Source organism: Poecilia reticulata, linkage group LG7 (assembly GCF_000633615.1).
Source record: "Poecilia reticulata strain Guanapo linkage group LG7, Guppy_female_1.0+MT, whole genome shotgun sequence".
Lineage (NCBI taxonomy): Eukaryota > Metazoa > Chordata > Actinopteri > Cyprinodontiformes > Poeciliidae > Poecilia > Poecilia reticulata.
The window spans coordinates 13735121-13759542 of record NC_024337.1 but is presented as its reverse complement, the minus strand read 5'-3'; the positions used below and the strand labels follow the sequence as shown (position 1 = coordinate 13759542).

The 24422-nt window shown below is 36.2% G+C and overlaps 1 protein-coding gene and 1 long non-coding RNA gene across 2 annotated transcripts in view; one reads left to right on the top strand and one right to left on the bottom strand.

Moving 5' to 3' along the window:
• The window catches only part of LOC103467882 (CDK5 and ABL1 enzyme substrate 2-like), a 35906-nt gene extending 22477 nt beyond the window's left edge, over positions 1-13429 (top strand). Inside the window, exons 3-10 of the mRNA XM_008414610.2 lie at positions 68-145; positions 2018-2126; positions 2199-2367; positions 5724-5821; positions 9971-10077; positions 10161-10280; positions 11403-11487; positions 13040-13429. Of these exons, the coding sequence (XP_008412832.1) occupies positions 68-145; positions 2018-2126; positions 2199-2367; positions 5724-5821; positions 9971-10077; positions 10161-10280; positions 11403-11487; positions 13040-13180 (907 nt within the window). The 3' untranslated portion in view covers positions 13181-13429. The remainder of the gene's footprint in view (positions 1-67; positions 146-2017; positions 2127-2198; positions 2368-5723; positions 5822-9970; positions 10078-10160; positions 10281-11402; positions 11488-13039) is intronic.
• A 4044-nt stretch (positions 13430-17473) lies between these two features.
• Positions 17474-22268, bottom strand: LOC103467881 (uncharacterized). Its single transcript, XR_534133.2, has 3 exons — positions 22165-22268; positions 21923-22078; positions 17474-19323 (listed from the first exon to the last, which is right to left on the bottom strand). It is a non-coding gene; the product is annotated as an uncharacterized LOC103467881 (long non-coding RNA).
• Between the last annotated feature and the right edge of the window lie 2154 nt (positions 22269-24422).

Below are 24422 nucleotides of genomic sequence, written 5' to 3'. Positions count from 1 at the left end.
GCTCTTATAAATGGAACCAAGCGGACAGATGTTAACCGGTTTGKGTTTGGGCTTTTTTGCATTTCAGGATCGTGCTCATCTGTGCGAAGAGGTCTCTGTGTGCTGCCTTCTCCATCCTGCCGTACGGAGAGAGCTTCTACCTCAGGTAATCAACACACTTCATTCAGAATYAATCTCAGCAGATTGAAGGACTGGGGACAGAGACAAAGGGTTCAAGAAGAGAAAGAAAGCCGGCCACAGGAGGAGATAAACTGGAAGATGTCATTTCCTACTTCAAGACAAAGGAAAATGAGAGAGGAAGCAGTTTGGAAAGCTGACATGAAGCCATCTGAGTTAACCTTGGATGTCCCTGATGACTGACGCAAACACKGCGACATAATCGCACATAAACATCCTCAAAGATACCACTTAGTTCTCATACAGACGCTGAGATACAGACGCAGAGGAGGTGTTAAGTAAACTTCATTCTGATCTTCATACACTTTGTTTCAGGTTGATATCTTTTTGCGCGCCATCACGTCTCGTTGGTGTGATGCTGCAGAACAACAGAAAAACAACCTGATAATTATCATAACCTTACTACTGCCCACACACACACAGATGCAAACGTGGAAATGGTTGGAACACACACACGGTGGTTGAGGCAGATGAGACGCTCTTGTTTTTTTTTTTTCTGTTTCACCCACAGAGGAAACGAGCTCAGACCTCACATTTTATCAAGTAGCTCCGGCTGTGATCTGGAACTGGAAGGATTCAGCGCCGTGGTTTCTGTGACCTTTCAGGCACAGACACGTCCCACTTCTGGTTTTAGATGCTCTAATGTGCAATCTATTTACATTTCCTAGCTTGTTGTCTTGAATCTTACAAAYCCTGACTTTATGTTTCTCAGTTGCTTGCAGAATGAGTCATGTGCCTTGAAGTTTTTCACTTTTACTAATGACGAACTGAAATTGGATGTGGTAGACCTACAAAGATGCATCAAACATTGGACATGGTTTTCAAAATGGCTTTGAGATAAAAATAAATAAATAAATAAACCTTCTGAGTGCTGCAAGTCATTTGGGGTTTGTCTCCACCAGCTAGATGCTATAAAATTGTCACGTATTTGTCTCTGCAGAATAGCTGCATAGCTGCAGCTATTCTGCACCACCCCAACTGAATCAGTCAGATTGGGTGGAAAGTGAATGCGAATATGCATGTTTACGTCTTGGAGCCTGATCTCCTAAAGGTCTCTGCTTATATAAACAAGATCTRCAAACGACAGGCAAAACGAAGCAAACTGASGAGAATTGATACGTTTAGTGTGTACATCCTGGTGTCTGTCTTCATGAATATGCAAAACAAAACATTTGCACACAGAGGTAAATGCAKTCAGCAGGAGGAATAGATACAATGGCGGAGACATTTTTACTTCGAGTGGATCTTCCGTACAAATCAGAAGTGTTTATTTAAACATATCAGGGTTTCCACCAGTGTTTTATAAGCCTGGCGGGCCACCAKRCTTTACTTGYCCCCAACMACAAGGCTAAGCGTTGTTTATCTTAAATKACKTTTTACAATCCGAATCAGAAWGCTTTTTATTGTTYATTTCATTTCAGAAGACAATAAACAGACAAAAARTATCCAATTAAGACACCAGTAACAGTGATAGCMGAGGGTTAAGGTAGATTTATATACATGAGTAACCTTTAGCAGACTAAACTTTAAAAAGATAATGGCATTTAACTGACCTACAGGAAGACTAGTTTTATTTTGCTGTATTTTCTTCAAAATTTCCTTAACTTTATATTTTTAATACAAAAACACGATGGGGTAAATGCTGACCTGCCCACATGCCCCTACCACCAGGCTTATCTAGYTTTCTGGGAGAAATCCTGGATCTTATACACAAAGTATTTACAGAAAAAAAGAAAATCAAAAGTCATTTTTTCATTAGAAATTTGAGTCTATATAGACAGGAACTCTGTTATGCTGTTGTCTGCATTTGTTTCAGTTCCCTGCCTCTTTTTGTRCTTAGTGACCCCACGTTAAACCACCCCAGGAGGAGACACTCCTCTGGGAACATTTCCACCACCCTAGAGATGCTGCCGGGACTCGAGGGTTTCCAGCTGGACTCTTATGGGAGGGTAAGTCTCTCCTCTCTTCTTTTCTAAGTCATCTGTCTTCAGRTCCATTCATCTACTTTCTTGCCCCGTCAGTCGGTGTCMTACGCCCAGTTCCTGTATCCCACCAACGCTCTGGTGAGGTGCAAGCCGTCGTCAGCCAGCGACCTGACGCTGCAGATCCCCATGTCCAGGAGCACACACAGCATCCCGGGCAGGAGCCACCCGCCCAGCCGCCTGAGCAGCACCGTGGGACTGGATCTGGGTAACCAACGCACACAACAATGCAAATGTTATTAGGAACAAATTCTGAAACATCATCAGTGATTTTTGGGGATGTGAATGTTTYATTTGTATGAAACTAAGTTAATGATTAAAATTCTTAAAGAGTAAATTAACACATAAAAACTGTTATTTTATATTAACTTTGACTTTCAGTGATGCGATGTTATTGATCTATTTTTACAAATTCACTTTCAATACTTTTAGTATTTTAAATATTCCTTAAATATTTTTTCTTTTGGTTTTTGACTCAGCTTGAGGTGTTGGCTTTAATCTTAAGAACAAAATGTATTTTGTTTTTATGTCTGTTTTATTTGTTTTAGTGTACAGCCAACGATGTTGTTTTAAAGTGCTTTATAAATCAAACTGTAGCTTTTGGTATCAAGGAACCAAAAGGATGAAGATTTCCAGATGTTATTTTGTCCCATTATTTCAGCAGAGCAGGTCTTAAGGTAATTTTCTTTATTCATTGTTTTGCCTTCAGTCCAGCTGGAAAAAAAAAAAAATCTGCACACATTTTACACACTTTTTAAAAAAGTCAACTTAGGTTAGGTGGTGGTTTTTTATTGTCTTTCTGCAAAATGCATGGAAGGATTTGGTGCAGCGTATGCTACTCCAGTTTATCTGCATTAATGCTGCAACCACAGAGGTGGATCTGAGTTTTCCCAAAGGAAACGATGAAACTCCAGCACAGGGGCCGACTGCAGGGACCTGTTGCTGAAATAAGTCTAACTGCGTCTTTTTTTATCTTCTGCCTTTTGGGAACAAGAAAATCTGTATTTCTGTCCGTCTGACCACAGTCCATGTTTTCAGCCCAGATATTTGTGAATATCTTTGGAAATCAAAGCTGATTATTGATGAGATTAGTGCACAACAGTTGAAGCGACTTTGGTTAATATCTATTTTCTCCCCTACTGAATATATTCTAYACTCTAGTGTTGATAGAAACATGTTTACTTTTTCTATCACATCCTCCTTCAGTTCTTTAAAGTGTGCGTACCAAATCGTGTTTTCAATCATCTGCTGACCTCACCTGACTTTTATTACATCAATGCACCTCAACGCCCCCTAGTGTCTGTTTATTKTGTTAAAAGGCTGAAAAAACTCRGTGCCAGTCAGAGGTTTGCAGTCTGTTKGCCACATTTAAATTTTTCAGATCATCAAACAAATTTTATTATCAGACAAAGACAAACTTTTTCAAATGATGGTTTTGTTCATTAAGAGAAACTCAAATCAATCTTGGTGAAAAAGTTGTGACAAACCTAAACCATTTTCAGCAGCTGGAGACGTTTGTTTTACGTTGATGTGGAGGGATTAGAGGTGGATTGTCCTGCTTGATAATCCAAGTTGGTTTTAGTTTGAGTTTTATCTGTTGGTTGTACAGARGGATTTTCAGCTTGAGAGCAGGATCTGTTTGACTGTCAGCCAGTGGTACTTTTTCCTGAAATGTTGTTTGTTTTACCGCCGATGTAATGGAAACTTCTGTGTTTGTCATCGGCCCACTGAAAATTTTCCCAAAAGTCCTGGGATCATGAAGATGTTTTTTGGCAAATGTGAGATGCATCTTTGTTTGTTTTGGTCAGCAGTCGTTTTTTTCCTTAGATCTCATGGATGCAGTTTTTTGCCTTTCTTACTGTTAAATCATGAATAATGACCTCATCGGAGACGAGTGAGGCCTGCAGAGCTTTAGATGTTGTTCTGGGTCGTTTCGTGACCTCCAGGATGAGTCAGAACGTCGGGAGTCCGACCTCTCCTGGGAAAGTTCACCGCTGCTTCATGTTTCCTCCATTTGAGCAGAATGGCTCTGACTGTGGTTCACTGAGGTCTTAGTTTCAACCGTTTCAACTCTGATAGATGTCACTGACTTTATTTCTCCTCTGGGCTTTAATTTGCCAAGATTTTTTGCACATAATGTGTCAGATTTTAAGATTTCTCACCCTGCTTCATGATGTCAGACTGGTGGTGTGTTCTTAATAATTCATTTTGAAACTAATTTTTTGTTGGCTCAAGTACACATTGGTATTATAATTAGTTTTATATGAGACCCTYAAGACCCCATAATGGTCTGGCTGCCTGTCCAGAGTGCAGGCCTGTTGCAATAAACAAGAAAACAATGAAATGCATGATAAATTAAAACGAGCTCAATAATTTTCATTTGCATGATTTGTCATTTTTCTTTCTATCAGAAACTGCCTGATAAATGTTTTCAGTATGGTGTTTGCATCTCAACAGGCCCTTTTTTTGAATAACAGAGACTTTATGATTCATTTTCTATGTTGTTTCTGTTGTTTTCTCTGTTTTGGATAAATTGTCTTCCACTTCCAGCGTCCGAGGTTATTGATCTTTGAGAATATCTTCTTGTATTATTATACTATTACATTGCTTTAAATGTGTCCCTAAGCAACAATATTATCWTTTATTGCAATAACTTTATGGTCAAATAAATCAATATTTGTCTCATCAGGCCGTAAAACATTTCTCCAGAAAACATTTGTCTTGCTCCATACGGGTCACTGATTTTGAAATTTTAGTTTTAAATTTGAAAATCTCTACACTGACATCCATCAGGGCATTAAATGACTCTAATTTCAGATGTAAATTATATGGTTTTAGATATAAAAAGCGAATCCAGGAAGTAAAGCCAGAGGGGCAGKAAGGCAAAAACACAAAGACAGATGAAGGACGCCACTGGAGGAAGTGAAAACAAATACAGGATGGAGGGAGGGACACCAGACAGCTRTGCTGGAGTTTGGGTCAGAGTATATCTCAAACATATGTCACATCCTTTATCTGTAAACACACACAGAGGATTGTTTTAATATAACACAGCTGTGTGTGTGAGGGTTGAAGAAACTCTAATTTGTGTCAGCATGCACACTGATGTAAGGCTGGTATTTTTAGTTTTCCTGTGATGTAATATTTCATCCTCTTTCATCTCAGTTTACATGTAAAGTTAAAGATGCCAGAAAATTACAGAATCTCCCTCTGTCTTCAGTTTCTGTCYGTTTAGAGGCGCAGCTGCAATAACCGAGCTCATGAGAAGGTCGGCTAACATCTGCATCATGTGACCTCTCTGCAGGTTGAGCATATAGTTAAAAACAAGATGGCCGTTTATTGATCTTATTGTTYTTCATGGTRTAGCAACAGTTTGTGTACATAGTCCTCCATCTRKRAAGATGTTTAAAAAATAAGTTCTTCTGTTGTTCCACCTGCAAAATGATTAAAAATAGTCTTTAAAGTAAGTATGTTTAATATGTAAAAACAAAATGGCCTCCTTCTCRACCCATGGATGCAGAAAGTGATTAATTTTTGAACGYGTCTGATTCTGTTTTGGTTCAGGTGTGGAAGACGTGTCGGAATACGACCCCAACCTCCTCAGTGACCCCCAGTGGCCTTGTGGGAAACATAAACGGGTGCTGATCTTCGCCTCCTACATGGTAGGAATTCACACCKCTGCCGCATTCAGCCGCCGTCCGTGTTATTTATAAAGTGGCTTCATATTTTTAGTTTTTTGTTTTGGAAGCGGCCATCGGTCTCGTCGTTCCACATCCCAACRCTTGACWCCTTTAGATGATTGATGCTTTCTTCACTGATAGTTTATGAAAAATCTATCTTACTCGATCTAAGGCTGTGTGAAAGTAAGTAAGAGGAATAGTCCAGATAATCTGAGCTTTGATGGTGGGGCAGCTGCGGTGTGGCTGCAGCCTCTGAGCCGACCTCAGGCTAACGTGCTCTGAGCTCTCGCTGTGACGCCAACGCCGCTCTGACCTGCCGGGCGGCTCCAAGACTTCAGCAGCAGATCCTTTAAGCCCTTTAAGTTGAGGTTTGAAGCCTCTGCGTATCAGATTTGCTCCAGCTCATCACTAAACACCTCGTTGGCGGGCCACGCTTTATCCTCCCCACCATCAGGGAGACCAGCAGCCAGTTTTTTWATATTCAAGTTGAGATAGTTGAGTTATCTGTGCTTATTTAATGAAGTCGGTTTATTTATGTTGCATCATTTCTAACGGCTACTATCTGAAGGTACTTTACTGGACTAAAAGCTTTGATTCATATACAGTTACGGTAAATTCTGGACTATTAAGCTGAAGCAATAAACCAATTAATCAGAGGATTAATAAATAAATCTTTCTACCAAAAACTGGATGATAAAAGTCTTCAGTCTGGTGCTTTGGTCTAAACTAGCCCTTTTTTGAACAACAAATTTGTTTACACAGATTCATAATTGATTTTATTTGTTGTTTTGGTTGTTTTGTTGATGTATTTTGAATTTTTAAAATGTCTTCCATAAATATTAAGTAGAAATTAAAGTGTATTTATATTTGAGAGGGTATACTTGCATTATTATATCATTATCAATATATTACTTAAAGGTGGTGTCAAAACAACAATAGTAATATAATTTTAAACCTAAACTCATTTCTAATGAACTTTTAAAAAGCATTCAAACAGAATAAAAACACTGCATTTCCAAAAATATGRCACAATATTGGGCTTGTACCAATCCAGCCCATCCGTCTACTGACGACATTCACTGCTGCGTTTCTGTTTTCCTTTCTGCATCGACTTACTGCAGTTMAAATATCAAATAGCTCTTTATAACAATGCTGCATCATAAATTGATGCAGCATCAATTTATGATGCAGCATCATAAATTGATGCAGCAATTTATGCATCATTTATTCCATTAAAAGTGGAATAAATACTGGAGTTAATTACGACACAGCTGGATTCCTGGTTTTTCTAATCCTGAAAAGTTGGTGTAAATTAGCAGTTAAATAAAAAAAAAAAAACCTGAAGAAAAGATGAAAATGTGGAGCCATAATGAGAAACTTGCCTCCTTTACATCGGTAGAATTATCCTGAGGCTGCGGCTCAGTTTGAGCCCTCTCTAGAGATGAATTAAATGTATGGAAACACACACACACACACACACACAGGCTGAATGTCGTCGTGCTACTTAACTCTTCTGAGAAGATTAATGTGAGGTGGGTTGGTCTGACTCTCTCCTCAGAGCAACCCAAGATGCGTGGGATTATTTTACCACCTGTAAATTATGCCTAATCTGTGGATACGTCATGGCAAACTCTTACACTTTTACTGACATTTGAATAAACACAGTTTTAAGGATTAATTAAGGAAGCTTACCTTCATCCATTGCTGTCTATAACAGGTGAGGGAACGTAGGATGAAGCTTTAGGGAAGGATTAGGAGAAAACTGAAGCTTATTTTTTTAAACGATCTGAATAATTTTCATTTGCATGATTTGTCATTTTTCTTTCTATCAGAAACTGCCTGATAAAAGTTTTCAGTATGGTGTTTGGATCTCAACAGGCCCTTTTTTTGAAGAACAGAGRCTTTATGATTCATTTTCTATGTTTTCTGTTGTTTTGTCTATTTTGGATWAAATGTCTTCCAATTCAAGTATCCCAGGTTATTGATCTTTGAGAATGTGTTCTTGTATTATTATACTATTATATTTCATTGCTTGAAAATGGTCCCTAAGCAACACTATTTTCATTTATTGCAATAACTGTATGGTAAAATAAATCAATATTTGTCTCATCAGACCGTAAAACATTTCTCCAGAAAACATTTGTCTTGCTCCATACGGATCACTGATTTTGAAATTTTAGTTTTAAATTTGAAAATCTCTACACTGACATCCATCAGGACATTAAATGACTCTAATTATTCAGAAAATTACAAAGACTACAATTGTTTTACAAAAATTAATACAGTACTTTCTAGACTCATCCGTAAAAAGTCATAAAAGAAAGTAAGTTGGCCTTTTAATATGTTAATCACAGGTCTTAAATTTTGTCCTGACAGACAGGCTACTAGTAACTCACTGCTATCACTTGCTAATTTAAGTACAAATTTATCGCTGGTTGGCTGAATGAAATTTGTACATTTCTGTGGAGACGTAGGTTTTAAATTACATTCTGACGGGTCTTAAAGTGTTAACTTTGAGTTCAACAACCCTGGAAATATAAGATGATCCGGAGCAAAAAATGCGCCATGAAGAATGAAGAAAACATTTATAAGTAGCTCTGGATTATAAGAGGCATTACCAGATAAACTATATTTTCCAACTTATAGTCTGGAAAATATGTTTGCTTCTTTATCAATTCCTGCACTTTGCACAAGCAGTGATTAGACACAAGAGGATGTACAAATATATGGATTATAATAGGGTCAGCTCAACATTTACAATCAGATCCCTCAGTGTTTTTCAGTGTTTTTCAGTGTAACAGCTGCCCCATAATCAGCTTGAGAGAAAAAACATATTTTATTTCCMTTTCTGTTCCCATGTGAGGGAAATCTTTAGCGATATGCAGCAAGGCCAACAACCTCTCATGTTTTTCTTTGTGTTATGTCATACAAACTGATAGGAGGAAAACATATTGAAAACAACTGATTTGTAGACGTTAGAGTGCATAAAAGCAGCCAGCAGCATGTTTATTTTGGGCCGTAAATCAAGTCCTGATTGTATTAAAGCTTTGTTTCCACCAGTGGCTGCATAGGAGGAGAAAAATGATAAATATTTAACTAAATTCAGAGCAGCAGGAAGAGTGGTGATCATTTCACTACAGGCCTCACATCTGCATCAAATGATTCCCATTGATTTCTGCACAGCTGAAAACGTATAAAGCTAATTAATTAAACCCATGGACATATTTTAAATGTGCCAAATGTGTTCATGTTCATCTTTTTCATAAATCCCTCACAATGGAGCTTTATGTGAATAGATGAGATCTCTCTGTATTAGCACACTTTATCCTTAAATCAGGTTTTCCTTATTTATTTGGAAATAAACGCTTATATCTGCAAGTATAGTAATGTAAATGTAAAAGACGTAAAGACATCCTGTTCTCAAAGATTAGTGCCATTTGTGACATGCATCACATTAAGAGGATAAAGTTGCCACTTTGTTTCATTAAAATATTGCATCTTTATTTTATTGCTGAGCACTTAAGTTGTTTTAAGTTGGAAAAACAATATGGTTCTTAAATACTTTCAACTTTATTACTGTGGTTTCAAAACTAGATGCTAGTTTGTAAAATGGTATTTTATATTTTCTCTTTTGTAATACCAATTTTTCCTAAAATAAAGTTAATCCCTCAGTTTCTTTGGTTATAAACCATCTTCAGGCTTTTTAAAAGTCTACGTAAATCTGAGTTGGGCTTTATGAACTTATTTTGTCATTAAATTAAGAAAAATACAAATTACATGATTCATATTTCACATTTCAGTCATGCAAAAGATGGAGCACAATGACCTTCTCTAAAGCGAAATGCAATCATGAACAAACGGCGTCATTGAGAGAATTTCTGTGGAGTTTGAGGTTTTCACGTTGTCCTGAATGTTCCTGTGAACAGTCATTTCCAGTTTTCCTGTAAAATAATCTGTGTAATCCTGGCATAATGAGAGAAATATTTACTCCTCTCGATGTTTACATTCTCTTGCAGCCGGCTGACCGTTGTTTGACTGTTCTATACCTCTGCTTTCTCTCCATCCAGGGATCATCTTTCCTCTGTTTATGCATTTTTTTCCCTCATTATGTTCTTTTTCTTTCTTCTTCAGACGACTGTCATCGAGTACGTCAAACCGTCCGATCTGAAGAAAGACATGAACGAGACTTTTAAGGAGAAGTTTCCCCACATCAAGCTCACCCTCAGTAAAATCCGCAGGTAAAGCTGAGATCTAAACACTTAAACATGTTTTAGATTTTGTCCTGTAAGTCGTCTCTGACCGTCCTGGATGTTCTGCCCAGCCTGAAGAGAGAGATGAGCCTCGTCGGGGAGGACTGCGGCCTGCAGCCCGTCACCGTTGCCATGGCGTTTGTGTATTTTGAGAAGCTGGTGCTGCAGGGTCGACTCAACAAACAGAACAGGTAAATTCAAACCTTTTCTTTCATATTTTTCATTTTGTTTATTAATTTTTTTTGACTTCTCTCTTTCTTCCTTGAGGTCAACATTTCACTTAACTTTATATTTAAGACCATCTTAAAATATTAAATGATTGATGATAATTTGATCAGTTAATTATTACTTAAGTTGCTGTATTTACCAAATACTTTTTTACTCTTGAGTTATTTCTTGGATGGATACTTTTTACTTTCACTTTAGTAAAAACATGTTGAAGTAGTGATACTTTTATGTGCGTAAAATGTTTTTGTTTTTTTTGGGTGCTCTGCTCTGCTGGAACACTAGCGCCCTCTTATGGTTCATTTGTTATTAGGATAAAAAAACAAGCTCCTCCATTTATTATATATCTGATAACCAGCTGTGCCTCACTGATTATCTCTGAAATTATATCATTATTTGCCGTGTTAATTGTTACCCAATAAAACCGGAGCAAAACTTTTGCCTCTGTTCATCTCATAAAACATAAAAAATGTAATTATGTATATTATTTTAATAATTCAGAGCAAATTAATCAGTTTTCCAGGGCCGGTATCCTGCATGTTTTAGTAATTTCTTGGTTCATTAGAGGGTTTCTGCAGAATTTTGACATGTAGAGGAGTAAAGCAGGGATGATATGACTTAAAAATAAAATCTCAGATTTTTTCATATCGGATTTAATTTTAAATTTAAATCGATTGTGTTTTTATCAGGATCTGACGTGTCCACCTCAGTTTATTTGGTTCGTTCTTCAAAATAGACTCACTCAACATTCCTCATTTAATTTTTTTTTTTTCATGTTGGATGAAGTTACTACTTTATTCTCCTAATATTACAACTGTTTTCTTGTAATTTTTTAAAAAGATATTGTAGCCTGACACTAATATTCCATCAAAGAGTTTATCTGAATTCAAAATTCAAATAAATAGAAGCTGTAAAACTCACTTGTCAAACAAGATGGCCGCCCTGGGTGTGCTGACATAATTTTTCCAAAAATAAAATGATCCAGTTTGATTAATCGATAAAATCATCCATGATTTAATGTGACAGAAACCAACATGGCTGCCACTGCAGACGCCTGACCAACCGCCTGACATGTTGTTGTTTTACAGGAAGCTGGTGTCGGCTGCCTGCATCCTTTTAGCTGCTAAGATCAGCAGCGACCTGAAGAAGCAGGAGGTCAAACACCTCATAGATGTGAGTCACGCACACACACGCGCACACACAGAGGTTGTTATGGCGGTGACTCCTGGCTACGAGTCAGATCAGGTTGCTCATGCGTTTATGTGGTTGTTGAACCTGAACAAGTGGAAAAAGTGGGACTGGATCTCTGAGCTGCAGAATCTGAACTCTGAACCCGGTTCGCTCTCATGGCACCAATCAGCTGGTGGTGAATTTAAAAAGTTTAGCTTGAGCAGCTTCTTTTCCTCAGTGCACTGCAAAATGCACATGTTTGAGTGCAAATATCTTAGTGCACTTGAAATAAGACAAAACTAACTGGAAACTAACATTTCAACAAAATTCAGGAATTTGTTTTAAGTTAATTTTTATATATTGATGATAAAGTACTGCTGGCTGATTATTTCACTTAAATCATGGGAAAAATATTTTATTGTAAATGGAACTAGTCTCTTTTTATTAATATTAAGGAATTATTTACTGAAAACAAGTTAGTTTTGTTTTTATCTAGTTTTAACTGGAAACTAGATGAGAAGTACTCTAAAAGTGTACTTCTCCCTCCACAGGTTTTACCCAAAAATAAACTCTGTGGTTCTCTATCTAGTGTTAGAGAAATTCATGGTTATTTGTGTTTCACCGCTAGTCACTGTGAGAAGCGACTCTGAGGGGCCGAGTGATGCAAATGTACCCAAAACGTCTCTTATCTTCTCGCCCCACTGGATGATTTCCTCATATTTAAAACTCTGTGTTGTAAACTTCTCCTTACTCAACAAGCCAAAATGAGTCTGTCTGCCACAGTTCCACTCTGACGGGATAAGCACCGACATTTTAAACAGAAAGCTAAAAAATATCTTGCTGCTAAAATGTTACCTGCCAATGTTTCTATAACTTTAATTTTGTTTTTATTAGATCTCTGGATGAAGACAGAGAATAAAACATGTGACATCAAGTCATAGTTTCCAAGTGATTTTGTGCCCAGAATATTGGGTCTTTCTGCTCCTTATGAAGAACTGGACATGCACAGAAATAGAGTTGACCTTTTTACACGTTTAGACATGTATGAAAAAGAAAAATATTAAAGAGAAACGACTGAATTTCTTTAAAAAAAATCTTTAAAATTCCCAAAGATGGTTGATCCAAACAGACAAACCTCTACTGTTTTAAATATTTTATTTAAAAAACGTTTAAAACATTAGATTTTTGTCAATTTTAAAACAAATGTTTTAAATGTTTTATTTAAAATAGGAATTGAATTATTTGCTTATTTGATCTTTTATTGTATTTTTTATGTTGTGTAAAAAGGTTTAAGTACTTAAATGAAAAATCTACAGAATGTGTCAGTTTTTTTTATCCAAATAGAATAATCATTTACTAAACTAATCATTTGTTACAGCTGTAAAATAAATAAATAAAAGTTATTGCAATAACACTTTAATGCAAAGATAAACGCTGCTTGTTGCCAGGAGTTATAAAGTCTAATGTTTGATTGAATGAAGATTTACAAAAAACCCTTTAAACTTGAACTGATTCTTTAAAGTCGAACCACTGAATTGAGATTTGTTGTCTGCAGAAGCTGGAGGAGCGCTTCAGGATCAGCAGGAAGGAGCTGATTTCGTTTGAGTTCATCATCCTGGTTGCCCTGGAGATGGCGCTGTACCTCCCTGAAAGTAAAGTGTTGCCTCACTACAGGCGGCTGATGCAGCAGGTGTAGCGGCGCGGCGGCAGTCTGCCGCTCCGTCTTCCACTCCCAGCACCTTCCACCACCTACACTGTGATCCCATGATGCCTTCTCAGCGGCGGCTTCCACACCGTCCTGAGTGGTGCACAATAAAAACCTGAGAGGGGAACGCCAAAGTTACGACACACTGTGACATCAGCAAGCGATTCACCAGAGGTCGGTTTATCAGAGGGATACTGAGACCTATGACATTACTGTTCCCAGTATAAACCAGTCATTTTAGATCCAGTTCCCACCAGCAAACTCCCAGTTTGATCCTTAATTTTTTACACACATTTGTAAAATTTAAAAAAAGTGTTTCTTTGACACGTTAGCAACTCTTCTGAGCTTTAAGACATATTTCTCCTTAAACTAATTTAAATAACTTAAAATGAACATAATTTTTCTAGTACCTGAATTCACTGAACAATAATAAATAAATAAATAATATAAAATAGCAGTAAATACCTCTAGGTAATGTAGTGAAACACTAGACCAATGTCGATTGATTTAGTGGTTTTTAATGAGCATCTTTTCAGTTTAATTATCCTGGAATATGTCTCACTGTGGTAAGGATGGCTGATACTGACTTAAAACTTATCACAATCATTTTTAAAAATGTTTTATAGTTTATTAAATTCCTCAACATGCATATAGCACAGGCAGTGAGACACATGTTGACCAAATGAACAGAGTGCAAAGTTGTAAGTTCCTGCACTAAGAAGGATCTGAGTTTTTAATCACGATAATTTCTGTCATTTAGAAGAGATGCACCGATCCACATTTTTCACTTCCGATACCGATATCTGAAGTTTAGTATCGTCCGACAGTGATCTGATACAGAAAAACATCGCTGAATTGACTTAAAACGTTTAATTTCTTAAACAAACATAAATCTACTGAACTACAACATTTGTCAAACATGTAAAAAATAAACTGCATCAAACTGCTAAGAGGAGAATTAAGGAGCACAAGCTTTTAAAATGTTTTAAACGTGTCGCCATGGTTACTGAGCACTTGACAATCATTTTATTGCACTCCAAATAATCTGACCAGCTGCTGCCAGGTGTTGTTTCCGAAACGAGATCAATGGAGGATAATTAGGAAACCTTCCTGGAACGTTTCAGGACCATCGTCTCCTCCTCCTCCATGTGCTGTGATCGCGTTTATTCCCGTCTGAAGGTGTTTCTGGTAGCGCCTGAAAGCGTCATCCACCTTTCTGTTCACACTGAGCTGCAGTCAGAGGCTCCAGCTGTGGAGTTTGGATGTTTAAGTGCCTTTGTGTGGTGATTTCATGCAAAGCAGAGCTGATTCAGTCGTCTTCCCGTCCTGTAATCTGTCCTCCTGCTGCGCCGACAGACGCTGTGATCAGAAAACGTTTCGTTCACTCTGAGCATCTTCCAGCATGAGAAACGCTGCCCTCCTGTGTCTGCTGTCCGGAAACATCTGGAGTGTTTGTATCGTTGATAACGATCATCTATGATAAGTGAGTTAAAAAAGACATTTTGAGACCATAAAACGAGAACAAACGTTGTGCTGGACGTCCCGTTTAAGGGAAGGAACTCATTGGGGCTGCAAACATCCTCATTCTGTGAAGCATCACTAAACAAACTACAGCTTTTGTGTTCCTGAGCTGCAGCAGAAAAGCAATAATGAACTCACTCTTAAACTCTTTATTTATTGTACCATAAAGGGATGAATCTGTAACCAAGCCGAGGTTTCTGTCAGGATGTGTGCAGCTGTTCTTTTCTTCCTTCAAGCTGCAGCGTTAAATCGGCTCCTCGAGCTTCTGAATTGGGCATTTTTCCTTTGGCGGCCATGTTGGGGGAAGTCCAGCCGCACGGCACTTCCTGCTGAACCTCGGTTATTTTTGCACTTTGCCTTTTTAGCCTCACCTCAGTCTTTATTTTGTCACTAAGTAATAATATTTTTCTACATGTGAACAATCTTTATTGTAACCTTGGATGTTTTGAATGAACTGTGTCACAGAACCGTATTTATTGCTAATAATCCGTCAGATTAAGGAGAATCATGTGCGAGCTGAAAATTACTCCAAACAACCTGATTCTGATTCTTTGTTGTTAAACTGACATCCATATTCTTCCACTCATGTTTTTTTCTGTTTTGTGTTAAAGAAAATGTGTTTGGGTTCGTTTGGAGCAGGAGAGACGCTTCCTGCACTGTAAAAACGCACAAAAAAGTATTTTTGTGTAGTTTCTAGTGTAAATGTCTTGGCACACTTGGAATAAGATCAAACTAATAAGATATATTAGCTTGTTTTACGTCAATAATTTCTAGATCTGTTGGCAGATTATTTGTCTTGTAACAAAGGAAATACGTCTTGTTATAAGTTAAATAATCTGCCAATGTAACAAGTACTTTTTTAATCAATATTAAATTATTTACTTCAAAAAAGATCCTACAGCTTGCTGAAAAGTTACTGTAAGTTAGTTTTGTTACTTTAAGTTTCCTAAGATATTTGCACAAGAAACTAGACGAACATTACTCTACAGACCAAATGTTTCCATTTTCTTGTCTAAGCTGGAGGTTTCTGCTTAGATCTGATTATTTCTTTTATTTATTTTATTTTATGTTTTTAGCCTGACCCTGTTACATTTTACTAACGTCCATCTTTATGTTTTCATGAATTGCAAATAAAAACTAAAAACATGGTCAGGTTTCCTCTCCTGCTCCAACTAAAAGTGCTGAATAATCTGCAGTCTGCTCACATGCTGGACAGCAGAGACATTTTTAATGAATTAAGGAAAATAAATGAGCTTCAGACAGAAGGTATTTGATTTAAAAAAAAAAAACACTTCAGCCGCCATTTTAAATTGTTTATTTTGCCGAATCAGATTAGCAAACGCTATTTTTAACCTTTTGTTTTCCTTCAGGCAACAAAAATGACCATTTTCAGCTATAAAGTAACCAAAATATTCCTTTAAACATGACTATAAAGACAGCAGTGGTTTTCTCTACATTAGAGAAGTTTTATTTTTGCAGCTTTTATTCTCTCAGCTGACCTTAATTCTTTCGTGTCGTGCCACAGCCTCATTTGTTGTATTTAGTTTATTTTTGATTCTTTTTCCAGCACTGAAACACTGTAAGGGAAATATTTATCAAGTGTTTGTCTTCCGTTTCTCTCTGTTATTCATTTTAACTTATTTCCACTTTAAGCTGTCATACGTTCTTTTTGTTTTTATGTACTTATCAGCTTATTTTAACAACGACGTCACATGAGCGGAAGTGTTTTATTTTCAGCTGCCAGTTTCAGTGAAACACATTTAGACAGTGAAAACAGCTGCTGCAGTGGAAAGAAGTGCGGTTTTCTCTGCAGAGTTTGGTTTTCTAATTTGTTTTGGAGACCATATACTGTTAAAAAATGCAAATGTTTAATGTCAAATTTATTTTCATTAAAATATTTAAATTTACTGCTTTTTAGTGTCACTTTTGTTCCAGATTTTATGTTACTGCTTTTCAGTTTTGGGTTTTATTTTTTACAAAACAATTACAAAATGGTGTCATTGAGAAAAAATAAATTGTTTTATCCATGTTTCTCACTGTTTACATTCACAATTAAAGAACACTGATGTAGAGACTGTGTTGGTCGCTGCAGAAGGCCTGGATGATCTGGAACAACAGCAGCAGATCTTTAATGCATATAATCTGGTCAGTGATTTATAACCTAACAAAAGTATAGTTTATTCTCTGAGGAGCCATAGTAAGGTTTTTAAAACTGGGTGATGTGCTCTAGATTCCTGGTTTTAGTCAGAACACCAGCAGCAGCAGCGTGTTTTTTTTAATTCAGACCTGTAAAGACACTGTTGCATTAATCAATTCAACTAAAGATAAACGGTTTTCTCTAGAACCTGCTGAGACATCAGGCCTCTTTTCTGGAAATGTTCTCCAGGTGACAGAAGGCCGACTTTGTAACCGGCTTTATGTGTTTTAAGTTTCAGGTCTGAGCCCACATTTTGWGCTGATCTCTAGTTTAATAAAATGGAATAAATGAGGATGAGAAATAGTYCCAGTGATGCCATCTCATTAAAACAATGATTAACAAAACTCTTTTTGATGGAGAGTAGATTTATGGGCTCTTCATTTTTCAGTTGAAATGAAACCATRAATCAAAATTATTAAAGCTTTTTACATTCTATTAAAGCATTTTATATTCCAGTGGATTATTTTAAAAATGAAGTGGTTGAGTCCAAATAATGCAGTCTCTCTCCAAATATAACAAATACCATTTTATTTATCTCCATATCGACCAAAATAAATAATGCATCCTCAGTGAAAATATATTTAATTTTATACATGTTCAACATAAAACAGCCAAACAAACTTCACATAGGAGAACGACACCACAAACAATAATACCACATATCTATTAAATATTACTAGCGGTCATCAATTTCAGTTCATATTCTATCTTTTATGTTTTGTTTCACACGTAAACGGATGCATGTAATTACAGAAATATKTGCATCCTTGTCGACAAACCTTTGCATGTGTGACGTAAACAACTACAATRTATAGGTCAAAGGTAACAACAATGCATCACTAGTGTTTGGTTTTCAGGAAATTAGGTCACTTTGACAGAGTCGGTGCTCTACCAGCTCTCCATGAACAAATCATGGGAATCTTTTTTGCATCCACATCATTTCACTAATATTATATTTCAGTCATATGGTTATATTTCATCTCGTCTTTAATTTTTTTGGCTTGTTGATTTGATCATAAAAGATTATTATAGGTTGTACTTCTGAAACAAGTGAAACTACTGTTCACTGAGATGAGAAGTAGTATTAAATGCTGGTTGATTAAAAGCAGAACCATGCAACTGTTACTTGGACAAATTGAAAAGAAGAAGAATCTTCTATAAACCACATCCTGTCTAGTATCCGGACTCACATCTGCTAAAACACAAACCCTTGAGCTGACGTCAAACTGAAGACTTTTCTAATAAACCAAACATTAATCAGGTTTAATATTGAACTATATTAGTAATCTTATTCCAATAACCACACATGCATATCCAGTAAAATCTCTTCTTCCATCCTGTACTTTTYTAAAATAATATTTCTGCACCACATTTTGACCTYTTGGTGCTGCTGTATTGTTTCAGTTCCTCTTTCGTGCGTTTCCACCACAAACTGAAGCACAGTTTTTAAGTTCTGCCCTCATTCATTTTAACAATAACGTCAAAAYGTTTGACTGGAAGTTGCTTCATTGCTTTATGCAGGCATTTTACAGAGTGCAACTAAATTACAGTTATTAACCAGCATCACRGATATTTATTTGCCTATTTTACAAATATACAATAATGGTAATAAATATTGCCTAAATTTATGCATAGCAATYAGAAAATGTTTAAAATAATGAAAATACTTGCTAACTATTCTAACWGATGTAAACTGAAAATACAGGCAAGAAACGTGCAAAGCAGCATCCGTGYCACAAATAGAAGAAAATCTAAATTAGCATCCAGCATTAGCTTTGTAGGTAGCAAATTYAAATCAAAAATTGATTCCAAAMAGAAATKAAAAAGCATCAACAATTACGTTTTATTTGATGAACGGAGTCGCACTGACCTGAGTTTTCAGTATTTTSACTGCAGGTTGTTGCAATAATAGGATAAAATCCTTCTCAGCTCCATCTGTTGACGTTTCTGTGATCTCGGTTAACAGAGAGTGAAAAACAAAAACTGCCATGTTAAACTCAGATATTGAATATTAAACGCTCAAAGAATCACCATGTGGACTGATTTTGATATTGTCCGTTTCTGAGTCCATATTATATGGATTTTAWGGTCCAGTACAACAGGTTAGCATGTGTCCTCAAAAAGCATATTMATTAAATTTACAGTTTTAGTGACTGTTAGCACARGGCTAATTATAGAGCTAATGAGTTTGAGTTTTCTCTCAGGACGAACAAACAGCAGATCCACAGCAAAGCTACTCTTGCAAAGTAATGGTGGAATAAAGAGGAGGTGACGCGTTGCCATGGCTACCAGAGCTCGTGGCTAACCGAGGTTCTGAGTAGGTGACGTTGTCTGACGCAGCAAGATGGCCGCCGTTCGATCTGGTGGCAACGTTTGGCAGCTGCACTTCAGAGTACTCAATGTCATCCTCTTTAACCTGGAAGAAAACAGAGAAAAGTTTATACATTTATGTATTGGAATGCTTCTACAAGCAGAATATAAAATAATTAAATACGTAATTATTGACTAAAAAGTCAGCATGATTTTAAATACATACAGTTTAGTATTTGCAGATTCAACTCAAACTCTTACTATTGTGGATTATTCTGTGGAGTATAACTCAATGTTTTTTTTGCGGTAAATTGTGTATCTGCAGATTGTTTTTGTAGATTATGTCAAAAATRTTCAATAGAAAATGCAGATAGAAGTTGAAATACCTACAACAATGCTACTTTATATGCTATTAATTAGCGTTTGCTTATGTTTTGTACATATTAATGCATATTAAGGTATATTTGGTATTTTAAATATTAAAGTAGGCATTTGTGTGAGTTTTTTTTGTGTCTCAAGTACTTGCGGATTTGTGATCCACTATGAATTATTTCTAAGTGTAGTTTACWAACATARAAGAGACAAAGAACAGTTTGTGAAGAGACATGAAACTTACTGTATATCCTGCAGATTTTATGCAAAGATTACTGATATGATTGTGTACAATTTCTTTCTATTATTCTATTATTTCAAGCATTTCTGACAAAAACACCAACTTATGACTTTCTAAATGGATACAAAGATGAAAAAATGTAACAACCTCACCAGCAGGTATTTGCAAAATGGGGAAACAAAACAAGGAAAATACATTTACTGAAGTTTTCACTTGATCCTGTAGCCATCACATAAATATAATGTACTTTTAATAACTGCACAGAGCACACAGGTTTCGGATGTAATAACCAAAGCAGAGTAAAAATATCTTTACTGTTCTCTGAGGATTTGAATAACCATGTAGCAGCAGCAGGAATTAAAATCTTACATCATGGGTAAACTGGTCTTTTTTCTACAAGTTTGCATTAATATTATAACTTTAAGAAGTTAAAGTGCAACCCAGATTAAAAATTCACTACAAACACAACAGATGGTTTAAAAGCTTATGGGAAATAAAATCTTTTCTGAATAAAATTCTGACAGAGATGATATTGTACTTGCTCCACAAGAAAGTAAAACCGACTTGTTATGACATGCCAGAAACTAATTTGCAAATATTTTCATTTCACTTGCAAATCCATTCAATGCATCATAGAACACTGGAATWGCTTCCCACAGCTAATGCAACTGGGACAGAAAACTGATACTAATAAAGTTCATCATCTTAATTAAATCTACCTGAGAAATTAACCTTGTTTGCAGAATTTTGAGCAAAAATATTAAATGTTTTACAAGATCTGCAGAGACAAAACACTTAGAACTCANTTCAATAGAAAATGCAGATAGAAGTTGAAATACCTACAACAATGCTACTTTATATGCTATTAATTAGCGTTTGCTTATGTTTTGTACATATTAATGCATATTAAGGTATATTTGGTATTTTAAATATTAAAGTAGGCATTTGTGTGAGTTTTTTTTGTGTCTCAAGTACTTGCGGATTTGTGATCCACTATGAATTATTTCTAAGTGTAGTTTACWAACATARAAGAGACAAAGAACAGTTTGTGAAGAGACATGAAACTTACTGTATATCCTGCAGATTTTATGCAAAGATTACTGATATGATTGTGTACAATTTCTTTCTATTATTCTATTATTTCAAGCATTTCTGACAAAAACACCAACTTATGACTTTCTAAATGGATACAAAGATGAAAAAATGTAACAACCTCACCAGCAGGTATTTGCAAAATGGGGAAACAAAACAAGGAAAATACATTTACTGAAGTTTTCACTTGATCCTGTAGCCATCACATAAATATAATGTACTTTTAATAACTGCACAGAGCACACAGGTTTCGGATGTAATAACCAAAGCAGAGTAAAAATATCTTTACTGTTCTCTGAGGATTTGAATAACCATGTAGCAGCAGCAGGAATTAAAATCTTACATCATGGGTAAACTGGTCTTTTTTCTACAAGTTTGCATTAATATTATAACTTTAAGAAGTTAAAGTGCAACCCAGATTAAAAATTCACTACAAACACAACAGATGGTTTAAAAGCTTATGGGAAATAAAATCTTTTCTGAATAAAATTCTGACAGAGATGATATTGTACTTGCTCCACAAGAAAGTAAAACCGACTTGTTATGACATGCCAGAAACTAATTTGCAAATATTTTCATTTCACTTGCAAATCCATTCAATGCATCATAGAACACTGGAATWGCTTCCCACAGCTAATGCAACTGGGACAGAAAACTGATACTAATAAAGTTCATCATCTTAATTAAATCTACCTGAGAAATTAACCTTGTTTGCAGAATTTTGAGCAAAAATATTAAATGTTTTACAAGATCTGCAGAGACAAAACACTTAGAACTCAGAGTTCCATAGATGACAAAGTCAATCATCGAACTGCGGCCTAGGGCGCAGTTCGATGATTGCGCCCTAAATACAAAATACAAGTTTGAGCTTTGTATTTTAAGCTCAAACTGAATGAAAATATAATAATAACAATAATAATAATACCCCCAATCTGCCAAATCACAGTGTAAATTATTATAATTAATAATACAATTGCTGTCATTCTACAGTCCCACTTACTTGCCCCTGTGGTTCGCTGGCCAGGCTGTATATTTCGTTGCTCTGAGCTGCGTTTGGTTTGTTGGGTTGGACGTAAACGTAAACTGAAGATATTTCCGCAGCAGGAGGTTTGTTCTSTCTGTCCTTCTCGCTGATCTCCTCATAAACGGTGTTGATCTGCAGMACCAAGAGTTTCAATTGGTTTTACAAACTGACTGCTGCAGGATTAGAAAGAYGCTGCAGATGTTTTTACTCTGACTTACCGTTGTGAAGTCAGTCGGATCTTTTTTCACTGGCGGACCTGAAAAACAAAGCGAGTAAATATTTGATTTAAAGCAACATTGTAAAACTGTAAGTAGCGAATTAAGTCAATATCGTGGGATCCAGATTTKCTCATCTGCAGACTGAAATATGTGCTTATTTTCATGTGTGTAATTGGTTGGATAGAGTATGGGAACAATAATTAAGTTTTGCCAGAGATTCAGTTTGACTTTGTCTTTTTTATGACTTATTTGTCATAAAACACTTCCATAAAAAACAGCTGAAACACGGAGTTCCTTTATATCAAGAATAMAATYCCAGCTGTATGGAGATGTTTCTGAGCCATAATAAATGTATTGATTTTGGAGAAGGCGATCACCAAAATGTAACGTTCGTTCAAATGTTGATTAAAGGGGGTTTTCCCTATAACTTCACATTTTTGTGTTCCTGTTAACTGAAGCACTTTGAACTGTGTTGCTGCTGAAATGTGATACACGAATAAACTTGATTGACGGATTGATTGACTGACTTAGGTCTGGACTTTAACTGGGCCATTCTAACATGAATATTTCTTTAAAACAGACGTTTGCAACTTCAGTCCTCAGGTGCTTCTGGGAGTTGATTATCATTAGTTTCTGATTAGATAAACAGCCAGGGAATTCAGACTAATCACACAATATGTTCACGTGAAGATGGGGAGAACAGTTTGTGACAGGAAGAGGCGGAGCAAACGGTGGACCAACATCCTTTTTGAAACCTATGAATTTCTAATGGCATGTTGCTCTAACTCATATAAAAGTCAGAGTCAAAGGATTAGTTGATATTGTTCAGACAAAACCACTAATGAGGTCATAAAAACATATTTTAGATTTATATTTTAGAGATTCCTACCTAACTACTTGCCTGGTCTCAGAGGTCTTTTGTGAACAAAGAAAAGTCAAACCTGGTTGTTTGTGCTCCACTCAGATACTGGTGCATACTGGCAAACTCTTTCCATTCATTAATCATTACATTTTTTAAGCTTATTTATCCATTTCAAATCAGCTGATCCTAAAGACAGTTGTGAAAACTTTTGACAGACTGTTTTCACACTAACTTTCCACAGCATGGTAAAAATAATGAAATTACAGTAAATGCTGAACATTGGTCTGCTTCAGCACAATTTCCCCTCTGAATGCAGGACAAGTGTGAGCAGCTCAACACAAACAACAATGCTTTTATTAAATGGTTGTTTTTATGACAGCAAAGCAAGTATTCTCATGTCCACTGTTTAAATGTGTTAACTTCACATAGATCTTATAATCTATGAACATGCAGAAGTTAAATAAACGTAACCATATGAGACAGGCATAGTTGTTAGGTCTGTGTAATTTTATTGATTCTACAATATAATTTTTTTTTCCTCAGAAAGTATCGATTTTTCATCCGTGAGTATCAATACGTTAAATCCTACTTTGAGTTTTATGTCATATCATGAATTAAATGACAAACATGACACATTTTATCCAGTTGCACATGTACATTAAACATGTTATGTAATGAAACAACCAGTTACAATCAGTTAAAAAATTAAATGAAATAGACAAATTGCACTATCTAATATATCGGTAAGTGAATAAGACAAAAAAGTTTATTTTTCTGCATAACCAAATACACAAAGCAACACAATTACCATTTAAACAAAGCAAATGTAAAACAAACGTATAACAAAAACAACATTTATTACACCAGTATTACACCATCAGTTCAATTAAATAAGTCCAAGTCTATGGAACAATCACAAAATGTCTCTAAAATCACTCTGTCCGTAAAAATGTATTGAAGCGTATCGTTTGCAGAATATTGCATATCATATCGAGAGATTAGTGTATAGATTAGTTTCAGTGCCATCCATCCATTTTCTCTACACCCTTGTCAGTAGTGTGGTCAGGAGGTGCTGGTGCCTCTCCAGCTAACGTTTTGGGCGAGAGGCGGATACGCCCTGAACAGGTCGCCACAGAGACAGGACACACACACACAGAGATCTAGGGACAATTTAGAGAAACCAGTTAACCTGACAGTCATGTTTTTGGACTGTGGGAGGAAACCAGAGTACCCAGAGAAAACCCACCATGCACAGGGAGAACATGCAAACTCCATGCAGAAAGACCGGGGCCGGGAATCGAACCCAGAACCTTCTTGTTGCAAGGCAACAGCTCTACCAACTGCGCCACTGTTAGCTTCAGTGCAGTAATTTTTTTTTTGCTGGTTGATAAACAGC